A 20,407-nucleotide genomic window follows, 5' to 3' on the forward strand; every position below is an offset into this window, starting at 1 on the left:
GACAGCTGGGTAGGGCTGCCACACACCATTTAAAACGTAAATACAGAACCACACATTCCCCAATTGTAAGAACTGCTCTATTAAAATGTGTTTTTAATTCATTACAATACATAATGGAAAATAACTAATAATATAAGCTTCTGTTTTCTATCTTGAAGCTATGAATTTGGAGGTTTGGGAGAAAAAAAACCCTTTATCAACTTTTTATGCCTTAAACGTTTATAAATACAAATCGATTTTCTTTCAAAAATATATTTTCAACATTTAATGTACGATAAGTGTTGATCAAAGCACACAACTGCATTTACGTGTAGTCAAGCGTCTATGTGTGCCATTTAAAGCATCCAAATAAAATGTATTATGTTAATAAATAAATGAACTCTTGATCACATATTTCCTTAATAATTGTAAAAGTTGCACAGTGAGGTTCATATTTAAAGTAGAGAAAATTTTCAAAGATTTACTTGGTATGTTTTAATTTTCACAGAAAGGTAACAGTTTGTAAAGGAACTCAATTTAATAGAAATGCTTTGAAAAATGGACTTAAGTACATTACTAATTAGATAATGTCCATAATTTCCTTGGTTTTAAACATTTCTGCCTTTAAGATGAGGACTTCACATAACATTGCACCACAAACTGATGATCCTTGCAGACATCCATGGATCTATGTTGCAGTGTTTTTACAGTATTGCTGATCACAAAAGCAAACATAGAAGTAACAGTTCTTTATGTGGATCTAATGAGAGACTTTCAAGACATGATTTTGAATCTGCAGAAATTCTAACTTGGCTGTTGGGACTGGCCTGCCTGAGTGTTGTGACTACTCCACGTTACTGGATTTCTCCCTCAAATCCAGACAGAAAGCAGTTCATGCCGTCCTCAGCTTGATGGACTCAAACTGCTGATAAACTCAAACTGTAAAGTAGAATCTGGAGCTCATTTAGGTTTTATTTGGAATGAGTTGTCAACATCACCTGCTCCATCAAATAAGACAGCAAGCAGCTCAGATCATTCACTGTATTAGACAAACCTAGTGACCTAAATTAGCTTTTTTAAATTGCAATTGTCAGCTGCACATCTATTGCAGTGACAAGAACATTAATCTGAGGGATTAACATCTGTTTGACCATGGGAACATCCCACGTGCAGGTAAACGCAGCACTGTGATAGCATAACATAACCCTACAGAGGACAGGGTATTGTCTTAAAGTTCAGCTCTAACAGAAATCAGCTTGCTGTATTGAAAATGTAAAGAAATGCTGACACAAGTATTTTCTTTAAAATATACAGTTTCTCAAAAAGACGTAAAACAAATGAGTTAAAATAGAGCTTTGAAGATTAAAGCCCAATATTGCACTTAAATTTTATTTGTCACTTGTCAAACTAAGTAATCAACACATTTTCCTTAAATTATTTTTATTTATATATACATTATATATATATATATATGTATATATATATATATATATATACATATATATACGGTATATACACACAAACATATATTTTATGTTTATATAAACAAAAATAATTTAAGGAAAATATGTTGATTACTTAGTTTGACAAGTGACAAATAAAATGTATATATATTTATATACATATATATGTGTATATATAATTTTATTTACACTTGTCTGTTTTCTAGGAAGACACCATCATTATTTGCAAATCAAAGGTAATTTCTTCTAATTTATACTTTTTCTAATAAACTTTTAAAGACAATTCCTTAACAATTCTCTTAGTTTGTTTTCAGTTTGTCCTTTTTATTTTTCATTCCAGTAGTTATTTTGGTTAGTTATTAAACACTGTATTTCAATTTTATACTTTTTTAAACCCTAAATGTTTTGTAATGCTACTTGTAATTCATATTCTGGAAAAATGACAGCGCTGTAAATTTATTAAAGATATTTCAGACAAAAATAAGTTTTGCTGCAGTTTTTTTGTCCCCCTAAGAGAAATACTCAAATTTTCCACCACAATCCTTTTGGGGATGAAAATTATATATTTTCTTAACACACACAGAAAAAATATAAATATTAATAATAATAAATATACCCCCATACCCATACACAGAGTTCTGTAGCTTGTTATTTAAGATGAAATGGGAAAGGTACACTGGTTAACACCTCTAAAGCAATTTATTAGAGCAGGGATGCTTGCAGAAAGTTTTGTCATCATGTGGCTCAAACAGTCTGACAGGAAAACTGCTCAGCCGTCTGTTTCAGTGCCAGCAAGCCGTTGCACAGTAAAGCTTTAAGTTCACTTCATGTTTTGACCCCCCCCCATGCTGCCTCTTAACCCCTCCCAAAATTCAAATATAACCCCCTTTATTAAAAGTAAACGCTTGCTGGGAATGCTGTCACAGATGGCTGAGGGCATCGTTATCTTACATTACATTCTGTGGGGCGTGATTGTTCCACCATGACACATGTATGTCCATGTTTCTGCACCGAAAAAAAAGAAGAAAAAAAAAGGGCTTTCAAAAATAAGATTTGAAACAATTTTCCGAAAAAATGCTGATGATAAACTCCTAGTTTGACATCGGACAAACAGCACAGATACTGTAGGGGGAAAGATATGGTGCGTTCAGCACGCTCATCTACATGTATGCTCAAAAGACAGAACTATTTCTGCACTCAGCCATAGAAGAACAGCAACTTCAAATCCAGAGGAATACTTAAAGTCTAAGTAACTAGCTGTCAAATTCTTCACATCCAGTCTGAAGCTTTTGTTACACACACACACTCACATACGCGCGCACACACACATCAACAAAAACATACAATATTTGCTCAGTGGTCCTGCAGGTACAAGTAGCAGTCTGTGTGACCTAAAAGGACCAGCCTAAAGATACACAGGGCTCTGGAATGCCCTGAAATCACAGGTAGCACATCTGGATCAGGGAAGCAAGGCAATACTAAAACAAAAGACTTAAAAAAAGAAAAGAAAAAAAAAGAGAGGCATCAACTGTCACTGCACAAAAGCGGGAAAAAAAATATACAAAGCATGAAGTCACTTTGCTGGTTACCCATCATCAGTGAGTATTCAGAACCCGAATAATTACACTTTCAAAGCATGTTCTACTGTTTCTCATGTAGTGTCGTTTCACGCCGGGGTCGGCGATGTGGAGAAAAAGTCGAAGGTCTTCTCTACACTTGAGCTCAAAACGTTGAGCCACAAGGTGGAAAGAATAAAAAAATAATAATAATAACAAAGCGAAGCTTTTGGAGGGAAACATATGCACACACTTCAATCTAACTGCAGAAATGCATCAATTCAAGCAGCACAAAAAAATATGAATGAAGTCTGCGTAATCTCCAGAAAAAAAAAAATCCCTGCTTTCATGTTCCTAAATATAAAACTTCAGTGTAACAAGAGGTCCTTTTCCACCTTTAGCTCCTCTTTTTCTTTAAAACGGATAAAATTTTTTGTCCTCTGGTGTTGTGGGTAAAATGGAATGAGTCTCTCTTTTTTGTTGTCGTTACATTTTTTTCTCTTTTTTGTTTTCTCGTATACTTAAAGATGTGGCAAGCATGCAAGCCTCGTAGAGGAGGGGCCCGGAAGGGCAGATGGGCGGGCTGGTGGTGAAAGGTGGCGCATTTAAGACAGAGCTGGGAAGGCCTCGGGATCATCCACGTTGGGGACTGATGCTCCTCCGCTGGCCTGCAGGGAGAAATGAAAAAACAAAAGAAAGTTCAGAGGAGCTGCTGCAGGCGGGAAGACAAAGTCACAGACAAAATCAGCAGCAAAGAAGTAATTACGACTATTGTTATTCTGGAATCGATTTCATTACGCTTAAAAAACCTCATCAGATAGAGAGCCCAAGTATAAACAGGTGAGTTTCTAGGTTTGAACTGACATTTTCAAGAAAATATGCTCACTTTAAAAATGTAATTCATACAAATTAAATAAAATAACCTAACTTAAATTGGATTTTTTAAGAAATGTAAACTGTCCTCTACTTGCAGCTGTGCGTGGGAGGGGCTTCATGTACTACCACACCATGGAGGACAACGGTAAACATTAGATATCATGTTGCTCGGCACAGCCATCATAAAGCGTCTTCCATAGTAGCAGTAAGCCCAAAAATTAATCTAACAGCTTTCTTCTTATTTTCTTTCAAAGTCCTGAAGAAAGCCTGAACTGTGAGGGACCGTTGGTACAGAGCAATTCCGCCCCCCTTCCCCTCTTCGTTACTGAGAGCTCCCTGTTTACAGGTTCTACCGCTAGCTTACAGTACCACTAATCTGGGATAAAATTATGCTTTGATTTCAGGTGTATTTTGACATAATATTGATTAAAATTTGAAGTCATAATAATACATAAAGGTAGAATATGCTGCTTCCTAACCAGAGAAAGCATGAGGACAAAAAATTTACTCAGAAAGCAAAAAACAAACAAACAAAAAAAACATTTATTCCATGTTTTCCCCCAAAAAATAGTCCCACCTCCTGCATTCCTGACATGAGGTCAGAGTTGGGGGTTTAAATGGCTGAGCTTTTAGTCTCGGCTCTGTTATTTCAGGGATCCTAAGCTCCACAGAGCCTTTCTAACCCAGTGAGCGCTTTCTATTGTGGACATGGCTGAATCTTTGTTGGTGCACGCTGCGGGAGCCCTTATTGTTACCTTTTCGGAGCGTCCTCCCCCGCGTGCCGTCCTGCTGCCTCCCCCGCCGCGGCCTCCCCTCCCTCCACGGGCGCCCCCACGCCCGCGACCGGGGCGGCCCAGGTCTCCAAAGTTGATCTCCAGCTGGGACGTGATGTCGTTGGCTGGTTTGCGGAAATGGTGTTCACCGGACTCATCAGGGGTGCCCTGCTCGAAGGATTCGGGTTGGTTAAACTAGAAATAAACCAACAGCTCCATATGATAAACAAGAAGTAAAACGCTTTCTGGGGGGAAAAAATGCAGGCACCTTGTTGAAAAGAGCCTGAGACTCCGCCTCCATCTCTGAAGAATCGATCAAAGCTCCGACAGGCCGCTGCAGACACAAACATCAGCGGGGTATTTTTAGTCTCAGCAGCTGCTGTGAAGGACCTCCAAAAATCATATGCATCCAATAACTAAGCACACACAAGGTCACATCACAAGCCAGCATCACTTCTGTTAACTGAAAGCCCCAAACTTTCTAAACAACACAACTTGAGGTGCTGCAGCACAGCTGGTGTTTGTCAGCATCAGAGAAAGGAAAGGAAGTGGATTTGGCCCAACACCACTAATGCAAGCCCCTAAACCACAACAAAAATGACAAAACTACACAAAGTAAAAATAAAAAGATTTGCTGGAGCGTAAACAACATTAATGCCTAAGTGAGCAATCTTTGTGCTGATGACACATTTTGGTAAAAACTCGACATTCTATCAAAAAGATTCAGAAACTTTAAACGTTGGAGAAAAAGGTGCTGATTTCTGAGACCGTGTTCAGTGTTCAGCCACTCTCAAGTGAAGGATCTTATTCAGGGAACGCAGCAGCAGCAGCAGCTGCTCAGCTTGATCCCCATGTTTCACATCAGGACAAAGATCTAATGTCAAATAACTTGCTTCAGTTGTCTTTGAAACCATGTGAGCGCTGTGCTTTGCAAAGCAAGGTCTTAGTTAAAAACAAAACAAACCTAAAACTCTGCTTTTCTGATTCTATTTTAGTTCAAAGGTTATACATGGTGTCTTAAATGGATTGTTTTGGTTCGAGGAAAGAGACACACATAACCTAACGGAGGTGTGTAGTGGAGGTTTAGCACACTCACGTCTTCACTCTTTGATTTGTGCAGCACGTATCCTTTCTTCCACTGGCTGTCAGTTCCCTCGTTGGGCTTGCGGATGTTGAACTCCACCTTGGTCCGCTCCTTGTCCTGCATTGCCTTCCACTCGTCCAGCGTCATCTCTTTGGGCCCTTCGGGTTTCACTTCTTCGACTTCATTTTCTCTGTTGCACACAAAAAAAAAATATGTCAGAACCATTAAACAAAAAAATTTAAATTCACACTCCCCTCCCTGTTCATTATTACCCAGCAGATTTATTATCCCCGTTTGACACTAAACACATATGTGTGGGAGTCTCACTTGTTCTCGGAGCCAGCAGGTGTGTTCTCTTCCCCCTCTGGAGTCGTCTCAGGAGCTGCAGTCTGTTCAGCCTCACTGGGAACAAACGCCCGTTTTGTCAGAACTGACAGCAGCACACCATTTCCATCAGAGCTGCACTACAAAACAGCACAAACACTTCAGAGAAACATTTTCCCTTGGTAAAGACTCACTTTACTTCATCTTTCACGTTGCCCCAGTTGTGTGAGCCGCCTCCTCCACGCTTCTCCTCACTTTTTGGATTGCTGCTGCTGGAACAGAAACACACACATTCTTTAATGCAAACACGAACAACTAGATGTGTACATAACTAAAACGTTCTGCAATTATCACTTTACAATCAATCTTCTGATTGGGAAGGTATATTTGTCACTTAAAGGTGTGGATATATGTGTCGGCAGAGAAGCAAACAGCTTGAGAACTTGTGCTAAAACCTTCTGTGCGTGTGAGAAAAACATGCAGCATAATGTTGCAGCACTCAAACAACAACTTCGATAAAACGCCAAGTGTGTGCGACTATCAAATTAGCCACATGACTTTGCGTTGATGACAATCATAGGTGTGTATGGCTTTCCCTTTACGTGATGGACACCTGAAAGTATCATATTCACCTCCAAATCTGATTGGTTGCTCACTGTACAAAGAAAGCAGGCTCCTCCAGGCTCTATCTGAAGTGTTGCAGCATCGTTTTAAAATCCAGAAATGGGGCATCTTTTTGGCCACATTAGGTTTATTCATGGGTCACATTCATTGATCCGTTTGAAACTATGTTTTGGTGTGGGTTAACTCCCAACACAAACAGTAGGGTAAGTGCATGCTTATTGGAAAGGAACAAAAGATTGGCATTCCTTTAAAGTAAACACCTCGACTCCTCCATTGTTTTTACAGTCTAAGCTCAGAGCGCAGCTTTTCAGAGGAATCCTCAGAAATGCGTGAACGGACCAAAATACCGCTTTTGGGTGTCTTTTAATGACTTTTTTAGAGCTCAAAAAATGGATTTTGCGTGATATAATCCCTTCAAATGAACTGAATCACAGGAAGAAATATTTTCCTTTATAAAGCTGCTATTCTATTGTATCTTTATAATTAGCTCAAATCTGCACACAGACATGTTTCTGTGAGCCAGCACAGAAACATCTACTACTCCAACCACCTCTTGCAGCCTGTTGTTCCATGTTTTGGAGCGGAGTGCTCCAGTGTGAAGGACCATGTGCATGTCATAAACACTTGATGAATTCGCTGTGTGGAAAGTTCTTATCCTGCTCCACTTTGGTTCCCTCAAAATGTTAGTGTTAATGTCAGCCTGCCACTACATTCCACAGTGCTGGGACACTCAGACATAACTGGGCCGTCTGTAATCATAATAATAATAGAAGGAAACAGAACTGTCTTATTTCAGAGAACACTCACGATTTGTCGCTGGCGCTGTGCCTGTCGAAGTCTCGTTTTCCGCGTGAATCAAAGCCTTCCCGGCCCATGCCCCGTCCTCTTCCACCACGGCCACCCCTGCCACCCCCACGCCCTCGTGGTGGCCTGTCACTGGAAGGCCTGATGGACAAAAAAAAAAGTGTTCACATGAGCAAGTCACAAGGGTTAAGTCTATATTATCGTACAATAGAAGTCAGTACCTTAAAGACACACTCCAATCACGTTTCGATTTATTTTCAAACGGTTCCCCAGTGGTCTTTTAATAATGATTATGCCATTTTATGCCTTTCATACCTCACATCCCCTACCTTACAATACCGGTGTAACAAAAATGGCGAGCAATATTGGAGCAAGCCAGACGTACAGTTTAGATCCAGATACCAACTCAGACGAGGAAAACAAAGACGTACATGGATCTATTTGTCTGCAAGTGGATGCATCAGAATGGAGCGGAGCAGGAAGCTTGTGGTCTCCCAGCATGCTTTCTGTGTCCCCTATACGCCCTTGTTCAAGCGGCATTTTATTATGTCCTCTATCATGGGAAAAAATGCCACAAGAACACGTTTAAAAACGTTTTTCCATCAAAATGAGTCTTGAAGCAGGCTCCCAAAATTCAAATGAAAAGTGCCAAAATAAAAAATAAATGGGCGAAAGCAGAAAGTAGCTGAATGATACCTTGTTAAAAAAATCTAATTAGTCTACAGTTAATCTTGCTTTTTTCTCCCCACCTTACACCAAAACAAAACGTGGCTCCCTGATCTTAGAATTAAGCCGATTAACACAGATCACATAAACTCACTTGTCTGCAGGGAACTCTCCTCCTGCCTCCGGCTTGTCCTCAGCAGGTTTCTCAAAGCGGCGCTCACGTGGAGGTCTCCGGTCTGGCCTTTTGTCCCCGGGTCGCCCCTCTCCCTGACCCCCCTGGTGCTGGGATCCAGGCTGGCCCTGTTGGTCTGGTCTTCTGCCCACTCGTCTGATTCCTGCGAACCCAAACGGACTCTGCTTACATGGGGTGCTACTTCACAAGTCCTGAAAATGCCAGCTCTGGTCTGTTTTGCACCGTGTGCATCAAACTAAACCCCCCCCTGCAGCCTCGTGAGCTAACATTTACTCCGGATGCAACCATAATCAAAGTCCTCTTAGTGTGTCGTTAATTATAACGAACCAGTTTCGACCATTTTCACTTTCGAGATGCCTTTTTTAGCTGCAAGTCACGACGCACGAGCGGCGCTCAGATTCAACCCCCCCTCCCCCGATTACAGGTGGTTATCTACCGTCTTCACGCTGCAGAGCAGCCCGAGCAGCAGCAGCATCAGACGGTAACCCAACACTGCATCATCCTCCCGGGGATGCTGGAGGAAAACATGTCTGCGGGGGCTCTCCACGGTTGTGTGTTCTCGGTTGCCCCTTTTTCTACTAGCGGGCACTGGCGCGCGGCAGCCCGGGGATGTGCTCCTTTATGACCGTGTCCTCTAACAACAGCATAGGGTCCATGTTGACCTCGCGCGCCGATTCAGCGAGTCTGGTGGCTAACAGAAGCTGCACATGACAGTTGGAAACAAAACAAACAACAAAAAACTCGCAGGAGCAGCCCGTGTCCAATCTTTTTTGTACCTTCTTTCTTTAGGGGAACCGGTGCTTGCGACTCATCCTTTTTGTCAAGCAGCGGGTTTTTCCTGTCGTTCTGTGACTCCTTCTTGGGCTGCTTGGCGGCTTGAGCCGCGGTCTTGGTGGAACCAGCGGCGGCCCCCTCCTTCTTCTTGTTTTCGGCGGCTCTCAGGACCTCGAACGGGTCGGACTCGTCGTCAAATAACTGGTCGAACCTGTTGGTTACGACGCAGCCGAAGCCTTCTTGCAAGTGTCCGGGCATGATGGCGCCCCTTCAACGGGATTCACCTCCGATTCTACGAGGCTTGATGCGACCGGTTCGCTGGATGCTGCCACAAGATGGCTGGAAAAGCTGCCCCTTCTCTTCCGGTGCGAGCATCATCCGGGGCTTCGCGCAGCAAACACATTGGAAGTAAACAATACAAACCTGGCAACCCGTTACTCTGTCTGAGAGGAACAGAACTACAATTACGCACGCAATAATACATGTAAAAAATACATATATTTAAATTCTTTAACTTTGCTTTTGCTACCAGTTAGCCCTACGAAGCACTAAATGAACATACTACAGTTTTGACTGTTGTCTGTCAGCCAACCAAAAACAAACAGCTGCAAAAACCCACAAGAGATTATAATGGGTTCCAAGAGATATTTACTTGGAATTGTACTACAAAATTCTGCAACATTAACAAAGACAACATTTTTTTTTATTCAAGTCCCACTCTGATCATCTTTTGATCTATTGTAAAATCAGAAGTCCTATTACAAGTATGCAGTTTTTTTAGTCAAATTCTAAAAATTAATATTATTTTAGAGAAGAGTTTCTGCAGAACAGAGTTGTGGGCAGGACTGTTGCCTCGGAGTAAGCCTTCCGCTATTTCCCAACATCCATCTATTTATATGCTCTCCTGCTAACTTGCAGCCCCTCACAACCTCAACTTTTTAATGTAGGTGCAACGAAAAAGCCGCGCAATATTAGAGCTATCCAGCTAAACAGCTTTGAGCCTTCCAAGCAGGCTCCAAAAATTAGAACGATAGTGGCAAATTAATAAAGTTGGGCAAAAGCAGTAAGTAGCTGAATGATACCTTGTTATAAAAATCAAATTTGTCTACAGTTAACGTTTCTATTTTCCACCTCACACCAAAACAAAATGTGGCTCCCTGATCTTAGCAGGATCTGAAGCGGAGCAGGAATACTCAGGAATGCAATTTTGAGCGTAATTTTCTTTAAATATACTATAAGAATGTAAAAAAGCAAAAACACAATTTTATTATAGGGTGGGTCTTTAAAAAATGATATAAAAACAAGCTGAAGGGAAACTATTAAATGCATTTCTGTAAACTCATGACATATAAAAATTTAAATCATTATTATTCCGGCATGTTTATTAATCTTAACCTTCTTGTTAGATCTAGAGCAAAGTAGATGGAAGAAGGGGAACAATGTTCTTCCTATGTTTTTGGATTAGAAAATTCTGATTTCAGCAAAAACTCTCTAGATTCTCTTCAATTTAACAAAAAAACTTGAAAGTGATAATATAATTCTCTGCTCTTTTTGCTCGGACTTTTACAACAAACTTTACTCCTGTAAATATCCAGATATTAAAACGTGTGAGCTACTAGATTCTATTCAACATTGTACGTTTATCACTGAAACACATAAAAAACTTTGCGATGCTGGTCACCCTACAGGAAGTACAAGATGCAGAATCTGAAAAAGGAACAAATCTCCTGGTAAAGATGGATTGTCAAGTGAATTTTATCAAAACTTTTCAACCCACTACTGGAGAAAATTTGCCACGGTCGTTGAGTGGAAGAAAGTTTGAACATTATCCTCCAAATCTTTTATTTCAAATGAACCTCAGGATGTTTGCTTTAAACTTCTTCACAGATGCTAGCCAGCCAAATCCTCACTACACATAGTCATTGATAGAAACTGCTCCTTTTGTGAATTAAAACTGAAACAATCGTACACCTATTCTGGAAATGCACCCAAGCAGCTACTTTTTTGGAAAGACTTCCTTTGTACAATGTAAAATTCATAAAAAAATTGATTTGGTATACACATCATGGCATACATATTATTATGTTTTTATAATGTTAAAAATTCACTAATGAGGTAATATTACTTAATTAATCTTTTAATAATACTAGCTAAATGTCATATTCAATAGAGTTTATTTTCTGAAAAAAAGGCCTTGTTCAAACTTTTTATGATTAAGTTAAAACAATATACCAAAACAATAAAATCTTCATCTAACCCTAAAGCTGTAAGAACTTTTGACTCTGGCTTATTTCTATTCTTGTTTTTTTATGCATATGTGTATTTTATAACCGTGTTCTTATTCCATACCTGAATGTGATGTTTTGTAAAATGACAATGTGCAATAAAGTTTATTTTAAAAAAATCGATGTCGAACTTTCACTTCCTTCAACCAATCAGATCTTGAGGTTTATGCAACGTCACAGTATTCCGACCTTCTGATTGGACCTGCATTAGTGCGCTAAAAAACGTGTTTGCCCAAAATGGCTGAAGAAGGAAAAGAAGTGGATTTGGTGGCGGATTTAATCTCAAGACCTTTTTCAAGACGCACTCTTCAAGAAAAGCTGGACATTGTCAAGAAAGGTCGAGTAACTCCGGCGCTAACTAGCTTGTCGCAACCAGGAGGAGGATTTGTCCGCCATTTCCAGGTCACCAACTACGAGCGGTACCCCTGGCTCACAGGCTCCGAGGTACACTGCAAACTGTATTGCTGGGAGTGCTTGTTGTTTGCCTTGGATCGACATGGTGTTTGGAGCCACACAGGGTTTGGAAATTTGACTTGCCTAACAAAGGCAGCAAAGAAACACCAAAACACTGCCGGACACTTGCAGTCCATCGTGCTCTCAAAAACGTTCGGGGAAAGCAGAGTGGAGCTACAGCTAAACGAGCACGCGCGCAGGGAAACGGAGCTTCACAACGAAAAGGTGAAGAAAAACAGAGAAATCTTAAAAAGACTGATAGACTGTGTTCTTTTTTTGGGCAAGCAAGAGCTTTCATTTCGGGGACGCGACGAGAGCGGTGGATCCAGCAACAGAGGAAACTACTGCGAGCTCCTATCTGTCATTGCTGAGAGCAACACGGATTTGCATTACCACCTGTCCACGAACGAAGCGTTCAGTGGGACTTCAGGGAAAATACAAGACGACCTGATCAGCGCGATTGATGAAGTGATCCGAGACGAGATCAGAAGGGAAGTGAAAAATGCGCCGTTTGTGTCTGTGATGGTGGAGGAGACGACAGACGCGAGTAACGCTGCACAGCTGGCGCTGGCCCTGCGTTACGTGACGCGTTCAGGAGTAAAGGAGCGATTTGTCCGCTTTGAGGACGTCACCAGTGGGAAGCGAGCTGATGACATTGCAGGTCTCGTCATCAAATTTTTGTTGGAAAATGAATGTCTGGATAAAGTGGTGGCCCAGTGTTTTGAGGGCGCCACGGTCACATCTTCTGGATTGAACGGCGTGCAGGCAAAGGTTAAAGAGAGCGCGCCTCTAGCTTTATTCATACACTGCTATGCACATCAGCTCAGTTTGGTACTGAGTCAAGGGGCCTCAAAGCTGAAAGAATGCAAGATCTTTTTCGCCCATCTCAATGGCCTTGTTGCATTTTTTTCCAGATCGCCATGGCGCACGCAGCTGCTGGATGAAATTTGCCAGCGGCGTCTCCCTGGTGTGACGCCAACGCCATGGCAGTCCACGTCCAGAGTGGTCAATACAGTCTTTGAGAAGAGAGAGGCCCTGAAGGAACTGTTTGGTCACATTTTGGAGAATCATAGCGAGTATGATGAGGACTCCGTGCGCTGTGCTGATGGATTCAAAGCCCTTCTGGATTGTTTTGAGTTTTGTTTTTTGCTTCACACATTTAATGGCATTTTTCACTACTCAGACATGCTATTTTCAATACTCCAAGACAAAAAATCGGATGTGCAGTTTTGTCTGGACAGAGTAAAGGAGTTCTGCGACACTGTTGAGCGAGAGAGAAGCAGATATGAGGGAGTCTACGAGGCCACAGAGCGCGCTGCAGGCGCTCCGAGTGCACGAAAATGTCACGCTGTAGATCCACGCGAGCACTATCGCCAGCTCCACGGCAGCATCCTAGACAACATCATCTGCCAGACTCAGACCAGGTTCCAAGACCACGAGAAAATGATGTTTGTCACCCTCCTCGACCCACTGAGGTTTCTGGAATACAGGAGAAGTTTCCCACATGCAGGCTTGTCCAGTTTGGCACGGAGCCACGGAGCCCTTTTTGACTTTTCTCAGTTAAAAACAGAGCTGACTGTAATGTACACCATGGATGATTTTTACGGTAAATCTCCCTCTGATATCCTACACTTCATTCATCAGAACAATCTGAGTGAGGTCATGAAGCAGCTGTACAGATTTGTGTGTTTGGCGCTGACCATCCCCGCGTCCCCTGCGTCTGTCAAGCGGACATTTTCGGCTCTAGAGCGGATTCAAACCCACGCAAAAAACACAACTGGACAGACTCGGCTCTCAGCTCTGGCCTTGATGGCGATAGAAAAGGACTTCTTGATGGAACTGAAGTGTGTTAATCTACACGAAAGGGTGATCGAACAGTTTTTGAGGAAAGAGAGGAGGATGGATTTTGTCTTCAAATAATCTGATTTTTTTTTTTAATGAGTAAAATGATATTTGTCAAATTGATGTGGTTGTTTTCTATGTTTTCTTGCTGGCTGTAGTTCCATAACGAGATTTGTTTACGGTTTGTTTATTCCATTTAGTTGGAGCATTTATTGTGGTTAGGAATGTTCAGTATGCAATGCAAAGCATTCTGCATTATAAAATGCTTCATGAGAGGTTGAGTAATTTAGATGTAGCACGACTGAAGGCCCAGGTGTGTAATGCACCGATATTTTTAGTTTTTTTTGCACTGCACAATGTCTTTTAACATTTACTTTTTATTTTTAACCTTTTTATAAATTCCTGTAAACAACTGGAGAGCATCACAAAATTTATTGTGCATACAAAGACATTAAAGGAAATGTTTCTGATTCTCCTCTATATCATTTAAAGCCTTATAAAAAGAAAATAAACATTGGTATAGTTCTTTTCGCTCACTTCATTCTTTCATTTCCTGGTAAAACCAAATTTGCACATCAAATTTTATTTTGGCCTCGCCCAGTTAGAATAAATATTTGGATGATGCATTTTTTTCCTTGTACTTTAGTTGTTCTGCAGTAGTTTCAAAGTGACCAAAGACTTTCACATGAAGACGGGTCTAACTCAGACGCTGTTCGACCTTCAGTCTGTTAAATACAAGCGCTTTGTAATTTATGGATTCTGTGGACGAGCTCCCAGATCACAGGCGCTAAACTAACTCGACACAAGTACATAGCAGAATACATGATGGTAATAAAACCATTCAACACAAAGATAATTTTTAGTTACACATGCCTACTATGAGTAAATTAAAGAATGAAACAAAAACATGAATTCAGTTGAGTGAGGTGCAATCATAGCTGCTCATCTGCAGAAGAAGCTCTCCACCCACACAGATTAAAATGAAACCTCTCACTATTAAGTGCACAGTATCACTGTCAAGTGCTTCATGTCTTTGATGCACTGCTCCCACAGGGCTGATTGCATTCTCTCCCTTAATTAACCAAGGATAGTTCTTCCTAACATGTAAATGACTGCAGCGGCACCAAATAAAGAAACCGCTTAAAAGTTGGCCTGCAAGCCTCACAAACTTGTAGTGAATATTTCTGTCACCATGACGCCCAGATTTGACCATTTCATAATCGTGTGTTTAATTCCTTTCTTTTGATGTATCTTCAGTGAAACTGTTAATGGCAGCTCAAAATAAAGGCGGGTGAACATTTTCCCCGTAGCTTGGAGATCTGACTGGTCTGCACATAACCACTGGGGCCTATTAAAGTGCAGGGAGGGGATGTGGGAGGGGCCTAAAGCAGCAACATATACACATTAGCAACAGGGTGATCATCTCTGGTGTCACCCACTTCGTTCTGAACTGCAAAAAGAGGTGAAACCATCTTGACTGGAGTTTACTCTGCCCCCTTCAACAATGTGCAACAAATGGAAACTGGGGTGGAAGAAAACTGTGAGTTATAAGTCATCAGTGTGTGAATGGGACTATGACAATAAAGCACTTTGGGCCTTCCATAAGTCCACCCATCTGCTATGAATAAATCCATGCATGCCCTTTAATGAACTATTAAATGTCCAATATCTGAAAAAAGTAACCCATAAAACACCACCATTGGGGCAACCTAAGTATTTGGACACGTTGGGTATGTGATGCTCATTCTAAATTGTGCAAGTACAGCCCACAGTGTTCTCACTGGAGAAGCAGAGAGGGGCGCCTCCTTCCTTTTATTTTTCTACTGATTACTAGCGTATGTCCGCCACCTACAGTTGGAAGAGGCTTGGTGTCAAAGCGGAACAAATTTAGCAAATCTTGCTCCAAGACTTTCTATTTCGCATCTCTATACGGATCTATGAAAGACCAGTGGTTATAAAATTCCGTTCGGGCACAAAACGCAATTATTAAGGTTCAACTTCCGTGAATGAAAAAGGATGCCATCCATGCATCGCTACCAAATCCTAGTCCCTGATTGGTCAAAGTTCAACCTGGTTAAACACACTTTCAATGGCTGCACACTGCACATTTTCTAAATAGAGCCCTAAAAAATGATCTTAAAAATGTGCGTAGCTACGCGTGAATGTGAGAGTTTTGAAGCTCAACATTTATCCGCGCGTTAACATAGACGTTTTATTGAAAGTGGTTGCTTGAATGCGAGTTGCTCATCTTGGTGTGATCGTAGCTTTACAATTGGCTGATTTAGGATCTCGATTCATTTAGCAACTTTTTTCCCTAGATGACACCATTTCCTTTACATAGAACTTAAATCAACATCTTAAAAGTCAAATGTTCATATTAATAAGATTATTGACAGGTTTAGCAATGTTGCCTCTTTACAGGTTAAACACGTAGCTCTAACTCATCACTAGAAAAAAAAACACTTAAGGAAAAATACTCAGAGGTAGAGGAAACATTGTGCGGTCATATTGTAAAAATGCAAAGTGCTGAATATTAATCAGCATACATTTTAAATGCCTGGAGTTTGGATGTTCACCTCCCTGCTACTCTATGTTGTTGAGGTACTGCTGATAGGCTTCATTATCAGCATTTCTTTCCTTCAGTTTCCTTCTGGTTGTTTTCTCAAGTTCAAGAAGTTTTGAATAGAAGACCTCTGACATTTCATCATCGATGTCCATCTAAAACAGAAATGCAAAACACACACAGAAGCCCAATTAGCAGCCATACAAAGATCTTAGCATGCGTACAGTGGCAATAATTTACAATCTAAATTTAGCAATACATGTGGAAAACATAGTAAAGACAAGAGCCAAAAACATTAAGTATTAATCAGGAAAATATGTGTTTTTAATTCTGAATTAATATTATTATTCAAAAATTGTTTCCTTTGGGAACAAAAGTCAAATAGAAAAAACAAAACTATCTCTGCAGACTTACTTGTCTAGGCTCAGTGTATTTCGTTCCAAGTCCAGATGTTAAACTGTGATATTTTGCTCTTGAATCCAAAACTTCGGGCTTTTGAAGAAACAACCAGAACTGCAATGAAGCAGAATGCACATTTATGATTTTTGGTGCGTTCACTAGACACCAAAAAAGTAAAGAGCAGAGGTAAAAGTACAGATCATGGCTTCAAAACACACCAGTGCCTCTGCTCCATTGTTTGGGGTGAGTGTAAAAGTGTTGGTGAAAATTCGGATCTGTTTGTCGGAAGCAGAAGAAAGTTTTAAGGAGTTTTGGAAAATTGCACATAAACATATAGAACAATGAATGAACCCTCACCATCCACATGATGGGCATAATGAGAGTCCAAAAGAAGGAAGGAAGGATGCCAAAAGTCAAATTAGTCATCACTAGTCCTGGACATGTTACAGAGGAAAACAGCCCCTGCAAAAAAATACAAATTCTTTTCTTTTTCACAATTTCAATAAGAGAGTTGCGGTGTGTCTGGGTTGTAGAAGCCAAACAAACACAGTTTAGTGTCTGAAGGACAAACCTGGCTGTTCTTGTGTCTGTTGAGTGCCAGACTAAGCAGGTCTGAGGCGTATTTAGAAGAGCTGTAGGGCTCCGTCCCCTTTGTGTGCTGAAAATCCTCAATGCTGAAGGCCGAGCGCCGGGCGTTACTGGAAGACGTCCACACCACTCTGGATGTGTGACCCGGCTGACACAGAAGAGGCTCCAACTCTCTGACCTGCAACACCAACGCATGTTTCTGAAGTTTAGAACAGAGTTCATATTTATCATGATGCTGCTTGTTATCTTGAGGGTTTTTACTGACTGATTACCTAGACTTGCTGGCTGGGATTAATATCAGAAGCCTATAAAAATGTTTTTGCCGTGAACTTTTTACATTCTAAATCAATAATAAACTATATCTGGGTTAAAAAATTGGTTGTTTTAATAATAATAATGCAAGTTCCAACTTTGATCAGTTGAAATCGCAGCTTATAAAAGCTCTTTTTTCCAACAAAAATGGTTAAGGAATTAAAATACAAATGAATACTAAATGGAGTTAAAAATCTAAATACAATCACAAACTCATATCTAAAAGTGATTCTCAGCTCTAATTTAATATGGAAAAAGAGTGTTTTTCATTTGCGTGGTGGCTCAGTTTCAAGCCTGACTGTATAAAAAAAAGTTGAACAAAAGTAAAAATAAAGGAACGAATAACATCTGACAACTCAAATCTTATTCATAGGAATTGTAATTACTTAGCATATCAGTTAAGTTCTTTCCTTTATAACGTCTCAAGTATTCCATGTATGAATAAGTGCGGTCTTTACCAAAAGAAAATGGCCAAATAGATTTGTGGCAAAAACCTCCTGTAGACCATCCGAGTTGACACGGTCCTGCTGAGTTAGCAGACCTTCTGCAGTTGCAAACATGTTGATGGCATTTCTGCAGTGGGGAAAGTAAAAAAACAAACATTAATAGAGCTGTTGGACAGCTTTTCTCTTTTAGTAAAGAGATAAAATATAGGTGTGTGTATTTTTTCCAACCTGGAGAAAAGACCTTTGAAAAATGCGCCTATGTCCACTGTTGGATTGGGCATAATTCCTGCATTTAGATACAGAAAGTCGACTCTGCTGTACCTGTAAGAAAACACAACCCTTTGCATTAAAGAATAAACACTCTTTAGTTATAGCTCCTATTTGAGCGCTAGAAAAAGGAAGTACGTAGGAGTCAGTGACGAAAACACAGATTTCTCACTTGGTTTTGATTTCTTTGGCAGCACTGAGGACTGACTGCACAGAGCCCACATCAAGGTGCAGTAAATCTATGCGGGCGCTGGAGCGAGAGGCCAGGAGGCTGGCGCGGGCGGCCTCGGCCCGCTGCATATTCCTGCAGGCCAGACACAGCTGCAGCTGGCTGTCCTCTGTAAGCAGCCTCTCGCATAAAGCAAGGCCGATCCCGCTGTAGACAAACAGACGGAGGACAGGCCAAAAGGGCCAAAAAGAGTCATCATTGGAAAGAAGGATCAGTGATTAGCTATATGCATACGTGCATATTTTTCTAAACTTAAAAAATAAGACATCATTATTATATTATATCTACATACCTGATATTTGATCTATGTTGCTGTTTTCTGTTTTTAGGCTTAATAACCTTTTTGGTTTTAATATTTTGCGCTTTGAGACATCGGTCTAAAATGTTATTACTTTAGGTGTTTAGTCATTGACAAAATGATAATAATAATAATCTTACAAAGGAAACAAATTTGTCATAGCAGCCAGGAAAGGGCAAATTATTTAGTTTTTCAGAATAATATATATAAAATGGAAAATTAAGTTTGAGTCGGAAATAGTAATTCATTAGTAAATCACACCTTTTACATTTTCCTTGTGTTTTTTAAAAGACCATCTTTAACTAAAACAATCTCGTTTATGAATAATTTACGGTTGTAGTAAAAAAAAAAAAAAATGATTTTATTTTGAAAGATTGGCGTTCTGTAGCAGAAACACGTCAACAGAAAACGTGTGAAGGGAAGTGATTGGATATAAATAACTTGAATAAATCAACAGCTCAGAAATGTCAGTCAGCTTATCAGATTTACAGTACAGCCTGATAATCTCTCATTCAGCAGGAAACACAACCTTGCGTTGAATGAAGATACAAAGTTCTCCTCATGGAAAAAAGTAACACACTATAAACTATTACTCATGTTCCTGCTTTTATTTATTTTCGGATATATTCTTCTAATTAAAGATGAAAAGCTAACACCTACCTGTTAGCACCAGTTACAATTACAACCTTCTCCATGTTTGACTGAGAAACGCAGAAGGTCCTGGAAAATGAAAATCTGCTGGAAGTTTTGGCAGCTCTTGGTAATCGACAGCCCATCGTCCGATTCCGCCCCGCGCGCTCAGCCCCCGCGCACCAGTGGTGTGATTGGATGTCAACAAAGAGCTGACCAATCAGCTTCATCTACGGAATGCCTTGAGGTCCAATATTCGAATTAAGCGCAAAAGTTATTATGCGGTAATGTTTTAATAAATTAATAAATATAGAGTTTGTAAGACTGAATAAACAAGTGAACTCTCAGTTCAATTGCTCCAGCTGAGCACTAATTAAATGTTATTGTTTGATTAATTATCTGCGTGTATCCCTTAATTTAAGAAAAAGAAAAACGAATAGATTTCAATATTCCTTCAAGATAAACAATTACAAAAGCCACAAAAACACACTTTTAAAATATTGTCTGGCTCTAAAAAATGTTTTTACCCACCTTAGCAACTGCAGTTATGCTAATAAGTAGACTGTCACACAACTGTGGAGGAACTTGTTTTCTATTCTGACATGAAAACCCCATTTCTGTCAAGAGGTTAGGCCAGTGGCGGTTCTACCCTGAATTACTCCCCGGGCGAGACCCTCCTCTGACTACAAATCACACTAATAATACACTAGAATAAATGTAACTGCAGCACTAAGAACAGAAAACACTAACTAAAACTTAACCTTTGTGGCCTTCCTGATGCAAGCTTGTCAATAACGTCATCATATGAAATCTGCTCCCCCCCTGAATGATTGATACTAACAACAGCAGGTTAGTGAGTTGCTCCTGAGACATTGGTGATCTCAGGTATGACTTGATCAACTGGAGTTTTGAAAAGCTAACAGCAGCAGCAGCAGCAGCATGCTACCATCACAGCTTATTTAACATTATGAACTAATAT

General features: G+C 40.3%; 3 protein-coding genes across 6 annotated transcripts; 1 reads left to right on the forward strand and 2 right to left on the reverse strand.

The window, feature by feature from the left end:
- Positions 1 to 2,122: 2,122 nt before the first annotated feature.
- On the reverse strand, positions 2,123 to 9,501 carry LOC101155636 (plasminogen activator inhibitor 1 RNA-binding protein). 4 transcript variants are annotated; one of them, XM_023965743.1, is made up of 9 exons: positions 9,119 to 9,501; positions 8,304 to 8,484; positions 7,487 to 7,624; positions 6,250 to 6,327; positions 6,059 to 6,133; positions 5,744 to 5,921; positions 4,916 to 4,981; positions 4,630 to 4,815; positions 2,123 to 3,666 (listed from the first exon to the last, which is right to left on the reverse strand). In XM_023965743.1, exons 1-9 carry the CDS (start codon positions 9,372 to 9,374, stop codon positions 3,604 to 3,606), a joined length of 1,221 nt encoding a protein of 406 aa, XP_023821511.1. In that variant the 5' UTR covers positions 9,375 to 9,501; the 3' UTR covers positions 2,123 to 3,603. The 4 variants fall into 4 exon arrangements, with proteins under 4 accessions (XP_023821511.1, XP_023821508.1, XP_023821510.1 ...); XM_023965740.1 differs by having other exon boundaries at positions 4,630 to 4,842; XM_023965742.1 differs by having other exon boundaries at positions 4,630 to 4,842; positions 6,250 to 6,321; positions 9,119 to 9,498.
- A 1,930-nt stretch (positions 9,502 to 11,431) lies between these two features.
- Positions 11,432 to 13,269, forward strand: LOC101155882 (zinc finger MYM-type protein 1). Its single transcript, XM_011486503.3, has 2 exons — positions 11,432 to 12,515; positions 12,769 to 13,269. Exons 1-2 carry the CDS (start codon positions 11,639 to 11,641, stop codon positions 12,825 to 12,827), a joined length of 936 nt encoding a protein of 311 aa, XP_011484805.1. The 5' UTR covers positions 11,432 to 11,638; the 3' UTR covers positions 12,828 to 13,269.
- An 844-nt stretch (positions 13,270 to 14,113) lies between these two features.
- Positions 14,114 to 19,588, reverse strand: LOC101156119 (3-keto-steroid reductase-like). Its single transcript, XM_004079083.4, has 9 exons — positions 19,459 to 19,588; positions 18,444 to 18,647; positions 18,233 to 18,325; positions 18,017 to 18,131; positions 17,230 to 17,424; positions 17,016 to 17,120; positions 16,877 to 16,933; positions 16,674 to 16,772; positions 14,114 to 16,414 (listed from the first exon to the last, which is right to left on the reverse strand). The coding sequence occupies exons 1-9, from the start codon at positions 19,572 to 19,574 to the stop codon at positions 16,280 to 16,282; spliced, it is 1,119 nt and encodes a 372-aa protein (XP_004079131.2). The 5' UTR covers positions 19,575 to 19,588; the 3' UTR covers positions 14,114 to 16,279.
- Between the last annotated feature and the right edge of the window lie 819 nt (positions 19,589 to 20,407).

The sequence above is a fragment of the Oryzias latipes genome, chromosome 17, assembly GCF_002234675.1.
Source record: "Oryzias latipes chromosome 17, ASM223467v1".
NCBI classification, from domain to species: Eukaryota; Metazoa; Chordata; class Actinopteri; order Beloniformes; family Adrianichthyidae; genus Oryzias; species Oryzias latipes.

Coding starts and splice junctions, on each gene's coding strand:
- LOC101156119 (XM_004079083.4), bottom strand. CDS start 19,574: ATGGGCTGTCGATTACCAAGAGCTGCCAAAACTTCCAGCAGATTTTCA. Junction 18,648..19,458: donor ATTGTAACTGGTGCTAACAG/GTAGGTGTTAGC, acceptor GTTTGTCTACAG/CGGGATCGGCCTTGCTTTAT. Junction 18,132..18,232: donor TTCAAAGGTCTTTTCTCCAG/GTTGGAAAAAAT, acceptor TCCCCACTGCAG/AAATGCCATCAACATGTTTG.
- LOC101155882 (XM_011486503.3), top strand. CDS start 11,639: ATGGCTGAAGAAGGAAAAGAAGTGGATTTGGTGGCGGATTTAATCTCA. Junction 12,516..12,768: donor GCGAGCTGATGACATTGCAG/GTCTCGTCATCA, acceptor ATTTTTTTCCAG/ATCGCCATGGCGCACGCAGC.
- LOC101155636 (XM_023965740.1), bottom strand. CDS start 9,374: ATGCCCGGACACTTGCAAGAAGGCTTCGGCTGCGTCGTAACCAACAGG. Junction 6,328..7,486: donor CACAGCGCCAGCGACAAATC/GTGAGTGTTCTC, acceptor TTTCTGTTCCAG/CAGCAGCAATCCAAAAAGTG. Junction 5,922..6,058: donor CCTGCTGGCTCCGAGAACAA/GTGAGACTCCCA, acceptor TGTGTGCAACAG/AGAAAATGAAGTCGAAGAAG.